General features: G+C 39.3%; 1 protein-coding gene across 5 annotated transcripts in view; it reads right to left on the bottom strand.

Moving 5' to 3' along the window:
- Positions 1 to 329: 329 nt before the first annotated feature.
- mpv17 (mitochondrial inner membrane protein MPV17) overlaps positions 330 to 10,916 on the bottom strand; it is a 115,531-nt gene continuing 104,944 nt past the window's right edge. For 3 of the 5 annotated variants that reach the window (XM_070885143.1, XM_070885147.1, XM_070885144.1), the window contains exon 7: positions 8,702 to 8,882. In XM_070885143.1, coding sequence (XP_070741244.1) covers positions 8,739 to 8,882 — 144 coding nt within the window. In that variant the 3' untranslated portion in view covers positions 8,702 to 8,738. Of the gene's footprint in view, positions 3,463 to 6,707; positions 6,761 to 8,679; positions 8,883 to 10,916 lie in introns of those variants that run through there. The other 2 variants (XM_070885145.1, XM_070885146.1) reach the window with 2 other exon arrangements.

Genomic DNA, 10,916 nt, shown 5'->3' with positions numbered 1-10,916 from the left:
TTCACCAGTGAAAATCACAATTAGTTTGTCATTTTTGTGCATACAATACCAAATTTCAGAAAATAATTTTTAAAAAGTCATTGCTAGCCATTAATGGAGAACAGTAATGTTAAGTGAAAATTTAGGAGAGGATCTCTTTCCCCATGTGGAATAAATTATCTATAAAAAGATGGAATGAATGACCTACAGGGTATTAGCACACAGAACAAATATGTTTTGTTAGACAGATGTTGAAAGTAAATTCAAATCTCAGTACAGTACTTAAAGCAAGATACACGTGTTTTAAAGTTCAAATACTATCAGGTTGAAATTAATGATTCAATCTCTGGTTTTTATTATAATGGTTGTTTTTAATTTTACAATGACATGTTAATTTGTAACCAAATAGCTCCCAAAATATCCTCTAACATTACAATCCAAAACTGGCATGGTATATTTCAAATTAACACAGATCATAAATGAAGATAAAACCATTTAAACGTTCAACTTCTTTATTGCTTTCCAAACTAATAAAATAATTACTGTTAATACTAAAATGTTTAGTAAATGGTCCCAATTTTGGTCTCTGATCAACAGTGAGTTAGCTGGTCTCAAAGTACAGGCAGGACAGTAGGTCTCGATGTCCCCGAGAGTAACTATCAGGATCACATCCACTGACCTCGGCTGGAAGATGGATGTTTCTGACCATCAGTGATGCTCTGCATGATCAGTCTGCAAACACGTACTGCCTGAGGCTCCTGGAGAAAGAATGGACACTTGGGCGAGAGACAGGAGAGTATCAGTAACCCATGGAACTGTGACCTGGCATGAGCCAATTACTTTAGGAGAGGAGAAAGAGGGGAGAAAATTGGCAACATACAGAAATACTGTATATAAATTGGTACTGTAAAATGGTCAATAGTCAATTAGAGATACAAGTGAGGGTTAAAATAAACAAGTCCAGGTCCACTGCAAGCAATCACATCTATTACTGAGATTTTAAAAACATAGTAAGACAACATTTAATAATTGATGTGTTTAAGAAAACAAAACTATTTTTTAAAAAAAAAGCAGCTCCACTTTTCTCATTTAACTCAATGCATTTTGTTAAATTTTTGTGATGCAAAGACTCATCACATTCATTACACAATCAACCTGGTCAAAGTACAGTGGTGGTATAGCACTGCATTAATCCTGTAACCTAGTGCTATGAAGTTAAACTAGAAATCCTCATATTTGGGACAACTTGTGATCTCCAAGGTAAATTATAAAATCACATGAACAATGCAATTCTAGGTTTAAAAAAATAGGGTCTTACTATGAATCTTCAGTATTTGTGAAGGCTGATTTCTGTAATTTCATGTTCCTCTTGCCCATTAAGCCCAACCTCCTACCAGTTCCCCGCCCACACTAGCCCTGAATCCTAGTCTCTCTTGTTTATCCGAGCCAATTCATATTTTTGCTTATGTTTCTCCTGGGGGAATATAGCAGAGTCACAATGGGAAATATTATTGGCCCAGAATGTTCAAGAGTGGTTCTGATATTCTGATAACATTAACCAAAGTGTGGTGTTGACACTATCAGGGGAGTTTATCCATTGGTTGGGAGGTTCTGCAACAACAATAGTATGGAAACATAGCTTGAACACTTTGGGCCCAACTTTGGTGGACCCCTTCCCCCTCCCCCCGCCGAGAAGAGCAGTCCGGAGGCCAGAGACTGCCAACATCGGATCGCAAGTGAGAGTCTCCAGGTATGTTTAGATTTTTAATTGTTTTGTGCAGTGTTTTTGATTTATTTATAATGCTTATATTATTTATTTATGCGTTTACCTGGGTGGGGGAGAGGCGGGGATTCGACTCTGGATCAGTTCCTATGGACTAGAGCATAGCTAATGTAACACCACTTTTTAAAAAGGGAGCGAGAGAGAAAACGGGTAATTATAGACTGGTTAGCCTGACATCAGTGGTGGGGAAAATGTTGGAATCAATCATTAAGGATGAAAGAGCAGCGCATTTGGAAAGCAGTGACAGGATCGGTCCAAGTCAGCATGGATTTATGGGGGTGGGGAGGGAGGGAGAGGAGGAGGAGGAGGAGGGGGGGGGGGGGGAGAGAGGGAGGGGAGGAGAGAGGAAAGGGGGAGAAATAGATCAGGGGGAGAAATGGGGTGGGGGGGGGGTGGGTGGGAGAGAGAGAGATCGCTGGGTGGTGGTGGGGGGGCGTGTCCAGGAGGAACACCGTAGTTTACATACCGCTGACATACCATCGGTATAAAACCACCTTTTTTCAGACAGTGTGCAGCTCCGATGGTATGTTGGCGGAATGCTACCAATGTTGGACTTTTGGCCGGTCTGCAGGGTACCCCATGTGGGCGGACGGCAGCGGTATGTTGCTAATTTATTTCCCGCCGGGCGGTATGTGGACAGTACGTAGGTATTTTTTGATCAATTTCGCGATTTTGGGCGGTATGTCCACCAATTACGGGCCCTGACTGTTTACAGAAAAATAAAATTAAGAAAATGAGGAGCACAGACTTTACAATTTGTAACAGCTGTTAAGCACAAATGATTGAAACAAATATTTCTTTAAAAAGTCTAAATCTTTTATTGATGTCTGTTCTCAATTTTTATCATGGATTAAAATTATTTTAATATAACAATCCAATATACTTTTGCTCTATTTGTACTATTTATAGTTATAGTTGGCACTTGGGTAGGTTAGCTTCAAAATATGTGCATTATTTTAATATAATTTTGCCCCTTTCCAAAATGTCCAGTGATGTTACATCCATTATAAAACACCAGTTACTTACTGCCAGAAACCTACTCCTGTGGGTAATCAACTAATTTTAATCTGATGCCAGCTATTTTTCATAAATGGGGCAAGGGAGGAAACATGTATCCTGAAAATATTGCGTAAAATAATGAGTGACTATGAATTCCCATCATTACTGTTTCAAATTAGTCCAAAACATACTTGGGCATATAAAACGTGTACTTCATCCCAAAATGCTGATATATGTAAACTGAACTGAAACCTAGTTTCACAGAGTTATTTTGTGCGCATTCAAAATATTTTGCCACAATGAACCTTTGTAGAAATTTTTCAGTAAAGCGTGCCATTTTTTCCTACCAACTTTTTATAGTCTTATTCATATTAGGAAACATTTTCCTGACATCTGAGGTGGGGGGAGAGAAATTGCTATTTCAGCCTAGGACATTGGTGACAGTGTAAACAAAGCTAAATCCAATGACAGAGCAATGTAAATGTCCCAACATTGTCTCTCAATAATTATAACAGTGTTACACTATAATGTTACTTATCAGTAAATAGAAAGATCATGTCAAATGGTTCAGAAAATCCATCAGTCTTTTGCCATAGAACTCAGAAGTACAGCGTTTACTCAGACAAATCTATCATATTTTGTTTGCCATCCACGAGAGGTAGGTATTCCACATCAGAGCAACAATCTGAACAACTGGCAACCTGTGTTAAAATTAAAAAAACGATTGTGAGCGACAGAAATACTTCTAATAATGTCATGAAGCAAAATTTTAAACAAACGAAAATTCATTTGTCAAGTTGAAAAAAAAAATCAATGAGGTAAGATAAAAGGTGCCTGGGAATTTAATGTTATCAAATAGTCATTTGCAGGACCACAGTGATTATTCTAGGAAACACAGGAACTGAACACAGTGGCAAAGTAAAGGGAGGCCAACAGCGCTCACCGCTACTGACGAGTAAATCGGACAGCAACTTCCAGCGACTGCATACACGCAGTTAAATGCAGAAATCAGGAAGTTGCTGTCAGAGGTGCCCTGCTTCTCCAAAAGCTTTGCTACAATGGTATGTCACAGAGAGAATTGGCATTGAAACGCGTGGAAGGACGTGAAGTTGCGGTACTTGCCCATTAGATATCCATTAAACACTCTAGAAAAAGTTAGGGCTTGTCCATTCCAGTGTAAGTAAATTCTTTTAATGGCATGGTAAATTTTAATTACAGCCAAACAACTTCTCCAGCACTGAAAATTAAATTTTACAAGTGTGGAGTCTCAGTTCTTCAGGTTTTAATTATTGTCGGATATTTTTTAAAAACTGAAACTTTAACATTTTTTGTCGTCTCTTAATCCCATCTTCCTCTCCTCTTTATTTTGCTTTCTGTACATGATTTGGCATTGAATTAAATATTCTAATTATACTTGTTCAGATTTTTTGTCTCTAAGTATTCTTCAATCTGATTGGTTAAGGCTTGCCCTGTTCACAAGGGTCCCAGATCCCCTGTAGAGGGCGCCGCACTGTTTTAGATTTCTAATTACAGCAATTTCCACAGAAAATCTGTCGGCAAGTGCAAGTGTAATGAACAGCTGGCGACATTTACTCACTGTGCCAGTGTAATTTATAACTACAAAAGCAATTATAGCGAGGAAGGACAATGTAGACTGGTTTATTTGTGTGTCCTTCATTTAGCATTGTACACACATTTTAGATCAGACAGATGGGCCGAGTGCCAAAATGTAGCATCACAGCAGCGATGGATAAAGGTTCAATTTCCTGTGCCAACAAGTAGATGTCATTTCCTACAAGTGCTGTCCGCAGGCTGTTTTTTCACATCTCCCAGTTACTGGTCCATGGTGGGACCTGTGGAGTTATGGAATAGCGCTGTCCACCCACAAAGTTCATATGTGGTCAGAGGTCAAACAAAGGAAACAAAATCTTTAAAAATCCAGTAAGTGACACCAATTCTACGATTGATTAATCTTGCAACTACAAACATTTTTTTTATTAAACTAACATTCATTGCACATTGTTCCCAACCCAATCTGCATTCTGTTTATGGATACTTTGAGATGCATTAAAATTACAGAAATACTTTCACATTAGATTTTGTATATTTTATGAATTCCTTTCACTTGTCGCCTAGAACAGCTACTGATATCTTCGAAATGTATACAGCTTTTGCCAGCTAAAGGGAAAGATATGTTAATCAGGTGCTAGGTTAACTTTATTATATAATAATCTTTAGGGTCTCACTTTAATTATTGATCTCTCACAATCAGTTCAACCAGTTTTGAACATCAAACCACTGAAGACAAACAAGACCTTTAGATGCTATATATAGTTACAGAGAATTAGAATGATTTTGTCTAATGTGAACTGTTGTGGACAAAAATATTTTTCCAGCACAATGTGAACAATTGATCTTCAGCATTACAGGATACAACTTCAACATTAAAAAAAACTTTCAAATGTTTAATGCCAAAGAATGCAAACAGGCAGAATTAATGATCTGTTTGATAGAGAGATTCTCTTCAGGAACTTTTTAAAAATCAAACACCAATTGCAATCTTTTTATTTTGTTCTCTCAATTGCAGTCGAATTTTAAAAACAAGCAATAAGCAACACTGTGAAATCGCCACAGTATTACAGACACAAACATTTTAACACTAAACGAACATTGCAAATATCTCTGAAGGTATGAGAGCCTAACTTTTCTTTTCAGTGTCCTGCTGCACTTTGCATTTTTCCTGGCTGATTAAAGAAAACCTGGATATTATAAATTAAGTGATCTTGAGGAAATCTCCAGGGAAGGATCAAAAATTATGTGCGCTTCAAATGCCATGTATTTTCTGGTTCCTACTGAAAAAGAAGTTAATTTGGGTTTGGGTTTTCATTTGGAATAATCCTGTCGATAGGCATCTATCTGGGTTGATAATACTCTCCCCAGGTTTCAGTAATGTTTTGTTTAAAGAGAATTTTCCAATAGTTTATGCCATGGAAACTGTTTGGGGAGGGGGGAGGGGGTGGAAGCAGGGTTCTGGTGAGGTGGGATTTCTGCCAACTATCTGTGCCTGACTGTCTGATTACCACCTGAAAATTGGGCAGACTGTGGTTGTAAACTCAGTGAAAGGCAGTAACAGCCAAGGGTTTCATTTTATATATTATTATGAATCTTTGGAATTCTCCAGCCCAGAGGACTGTGGATGCTCAGCTGATGAGTATATATTCAAGACTGAGATCTATAGATTTTTGGGCACTAAATAAATCAAAGGATATGGGGTTAGTGCAGGAAAGTGGAGTTGATATTAAATGGCGGAGCCAGCTCAAGGAGCCGTATGGTTTATGCCTGCACCTATTGTATATGTTCTTAATCAATTTTACATCAAAGCAAGTTAATGTGCGCAGTGTTTCATGTCGAGAATGCCATTTGTTAAAGCCCACTTATATAAAATGAGCTTTCTGCGTTGAAGGGTTGAGTGCTGATAGGAACTCTGCATTTAAAAGTGAGTTACAATATTCTGCTGGATTTTTGTGAGTCTGCAGGATGATTTTTGTATGGGTATTTATTTATTCAACTTTATTTTTCTTGTGGCACGAACACAAGTTTTGGCACTGCCATTTTCAGCTGGTGCAACTTACATTTGGACCATTGCTGTCTCTAAGGAAAGACTTCTATTGGTTACTTGGGGGAAGAAGAAAGGGAGGAGCAAATGACGGATGCACCAGAGGTAGATAGTCCACACTCGCTCTTGCCCTAGAACTCCGATATACAGGCAGAGTGCACTTTTCCATTTAAAGTACAGCTGCAGGATTTCCAAACCGACAGCTGCACAGGAAGTGCTGCCTGACAACCAGTCAGCTCCCAGCAAAAGGCATCCTTTGCACCAGGACCTTGCTCGGACCAGGAAATTACCTCTTGCTACCTTGGCAGAACTTGACTTGGCTATTTTTACCTGTGTGCGAGTGGTACAAAGTGGAAATTTACCATTTGTACAGCTGGCCAGATCTTTAAAAGAAAAGGAGAGAAGAAAAAGTCAGTTTTACAACTTTTACAAAAAGTTATTAGATTTTAACTTGCATAACTGAAAACAAAATCATGTGGATGCCTTCTACTGTGGAAATTCAGTATCAAAAATGATTATACAATATTATATCGAATTTACAGCACAGAAACAGGCCATTTGGCCTAACTGATCCATGCCAGCGTTTATAATCCACACGAGCCTCTACTTCATCTAACCGCATCAGTATATCCTTCAAATCCTTTCACCCTCGTGCTTACCTGGCTTCCCCTTAAATGCATCTATGCTAGTCACCTCAACTACTCCTTGTGGTAATGAGTTTCACATTCTGACCACTCTCTGGGTAAAGACATTTCTCTTGAATTCTCGATTGGATTTATTGGTCACTATCTTCTATTTATGGCCCCTAGTTTTGGTCTCACCCATAAGTGGAAATATCTTCTCTATGTCTACCCTATCAAACCCCTTCATAATTTTCTATTCCGTCGCCCCTCAACCTTCTCTTTTCTAGAGAAAAGAACCCCCCCCCTCACCCTGCTGAAAGGCCCGTTCAGCCTTTCCTGATAAATATAATCTCTCAGTTCTAGCATCTTCTTTGTACCTTCTCCAGTGCATCTATAGCATTTTTATAATTTGTTGGCCTAAACAAGATACAAGCTTAACATAACTTTTCTGCTTTTCAATTCTATTCCTCTACAAATGAACCCCATGCATGATTATATGATTATACAATATTTTGTCTCTCAACTGTAATAATTTCACAGTAGGGATATTTGAGTTGACCATCTTAACAGTATGAACAACAGAATTAGATTTTTATTGCAAAATATATATTTAGATGCAGTAATGAATTTCAATTCTATATTGGAAATGGGTCTATAAACCATTAAATTGCCTTAATTTGGCACTAATTGACAATTTCACTCAAAAGAATCACAGGATGGCTTGTGTGAAAAATGGACAAATGTCAGACAGATACAATGGGCTGGTGCAATGGAGCTGAGGTACACTGCCTGGGTAGAGTAATTTTTTCTGCATCTACTGTCATATGCCTACTCTGGGAGTGTTTGATGTTAACATTGGATTGCAAGATATAAAACAATAATGAAAGAAACAATGATGACTCAGGATTATGTTATGGCCTGAGGAGGGTCTGATTCCATCACACTGATTTGTCGATGTCAGCTAATGGCCACCAACCCAACAGAAACTGTCACCTAAACAGCCCGAGCCCGGTTTTAAACAAAGTATGGCATAGATCAAAGCACTGGGCAGAGCGAACTCTACAGCCATACACATATTATCTGCAAAATAAGTTATGATTTAGATGAAAATTTCTGAAAAAAGTAGGGTCATCTTAGTTTATTTTCAATACCTGCATTATATATTGAGGTTTTTTATGCTGTAAAGGAGACAGCATAATAAAATGACATGCATGACATCAACATTTTTTTCAAAATTCAGTAAAATAATGTTTTAAAGCTTTGACAGGTACAAGACTGGGAAATAAACACAGCTTTAATATTTTCAGGAAATATAAAGAAGGAAAAAAGAGGAACCTTATAAATTAAGGAAAATATTACAGCCATATAAGGGATAGTTTCCGTCAATGGTGGTGCTCAGACCCTGTCTGGGTCTGAGATTTGTTACCATACTCGGAGTATGTTATAGACCAGTGACAATTGGGAAAGAATTGAGGGTGAGGTCTGTATGCAATTTAAAGGTTTGCAGCGGTAACAGTATTATAATGGGAGACTTTAATTATCATAACATAGAGTGGAAGAAGATACATGATGTGGTCAAAATGGAAAGGGGTTCTTCGAATGCATCCAGGACAGGTTCCTTAAATCAGCAGACTGCGTGTCCATCAAGGAAAGAACCAGTGTTGGATCTGGTTCTGGGAAATGAAGGAGGACAAGTAAGCAACCTGTAGATAGGTGAATACGTGGGAAATATTGGCCATCACCGAATGAAATTCATGTTAAAAATAAACAAAATAAACCATAAAATGTCGAACTGGAACTTAGCTGATTTCAGTTGGATGAAAGGTAACCAGATGAAACAAAAACAGAAAACGCTGGAAACACTCAGCAAATCAGGCTGTATCTAGAGAGAGAATGCAAGTCAACCTTTCTGGTGCTGAATCCTTCACCACCACCACCAACTCGTATTTATGCAGCACCTTTAACATAGTAAATCGTCCCAAGGCACATCACGGGGCATTGTCAAACAAAATTTGACACCAAGCCACATAAGGACATTTTTGGGCATATGGCCAAAAGCTTGGTCAAAAAGGTAGGTTTTATGCAGGGTCTTAAAGGAGGAAAGATAGGTAGAGAGGCAAAGGAGGGTCAGGGAGGGAATTCCAGAGCTTAGGGCCTTGGCAGCTGAAGGCACGGCCACTAACGGTGGAGCGATTAAAATCAGTGATGCTTAAGAGGGCAGAATTGGAGGAGCGCAGATATGTCTGAGGGCTGCAGGAGATTACAGAGATGGAGAGGGGTGAGGCCACAGAGGGATTTAAAAACAAGGATGAGAATTTTAAAATAGAAACGTTGCTTAACCGGGAGCCAAGGGGTGATGGGTGAACGGGACTTGGTGCGAGTGAGGACACGGGCAGCAGAGTTTTGGATGACCTCAAGTTTATGGAGGGTAGAATGTGGGAGGCCAGCCAGGAGTGCGGTGGTATTGTCAAGTCTAGTGGTAAAGGCAGGATGAGGGTTTCAGCAGCAGCTGAGCTGAGGCAGGGGCAGAGTCGGGTGATGTTATGTGCGTGGAAATATGCGGTCTTAGAGACAGCGCGAATACGTAGTTGGAAGCTCATCGCAAGGGTCAAATATGACACCAAGGTTACAAACAGACTGGTTTAGTATCAGACAGTTGCCAGGGAGAGGGATGGAGTCGGTGGCTAGGCAACAAAGAGTGTGGCTGGGATTGAAAACAATGCCTTCAGTCTTTCCAACATTTAGTTGGAGGAAATTTTTGCTCATCCAGTACTGGATGTCGGACAAGCAGTCTGACAATTTAGAGAGAGTGGAGGGGTCAAAAGAGAGGATAAGATAGAGCTGGATGCTAACAGCGTGGATGTGGAAAATGACGCTGTGTTTTCAGATGGAGCCTAGGAGCAGCATGTAGAAATAGGAGGGGGGGCCAAGGATAGATCCTTCTTCAAAACAAAGATATTACAGGAGATTTATGTTTGCTATCAAAGCATCTATCTATGGTTAGATATTATGATGTTTATGGTTGGGACATTTCTCTTTTGATACATATTAGACACGAGTATCTTTTATTGTGGCTAGATGCAGAGGTTAAAAAGGACCTTAGCACTCCAAGTCCAGAATCATTCAGATACTCAAATGATCTACCTTGAGCCTCTTCTCTTTTTATCATTTCCAAGTAGGATTGAAAGTGGGATAGACCAGTTAGCCTAACATCTGTGGTTGGGAAAATGTTAAAGAAGCAGTAGCAGGACATTTGGATAAGCTAAATTCGGTCAGGCAGAGTCGGCATGGATTTATGAAGGGGAAGTCATGTTTGACAAATTTGCTGGAATTTTTTGAGGATGTAATGAACAGGATGGATAAAGGGGAACCAGTGGATGTGGTGTATTTGAACTTCCCGAAGGCATTTGACAAGGTGCCACATAAAAGGTTACTGCACAAGATTAAAGTTCACGGGGTTGGGAGTAATATATTAGCTCATGGATAGAGAATTGGCTAACTAACAGAAAACAGAGAGTCGGGATAAATGGTTCATTCTCTGGTTGGCAACCCAGTAACTAGTGGGGTGCCGTAGGGATCAGTGCTGGGACCCCAACTATTTACAATCTATATTAACGACTTGGAAGAAGGGACTGAGTGCAACATAGTCAAGTCTGCCGATGATACAAAGATGGGAGGAAAAGCAATGTGTGAGGAGGACACAAAAAATCTGCAAAAGGACATAGACAGTGAGTGGGCAAAAATTTGGCAGATGGAGTATAATGTTGGTAAGTGTGAGATCATGCACTTTGGCAGAAAATAAATCAAAAAGCAAATTATTATTTAAATGGAGAAAGATTGCAAAGTGCCGCAGTACAGCAGGACCTGGGGATACTTGAGTATGAAACACAAAAGGATAGTATGCAGGTACAACAAG

This window comes from Pristiophorus japonicus, chromosome 7 (assembly GCF_044704955.1).
Source record: "Pristiophorus japonicus isolate sPriJap1 chromosome 7, sPriJap1.hap1, whole genome shotgun sequence".
NCBI lineage: Eukaryota > Metazoa > Chordata > Chondrichthyes > Pristiophoridae > Pristiophorus > Pristiophorus japonicus.
This window is presented reverse-complemented; position numbering and strand designations above follow the sequence as displayed.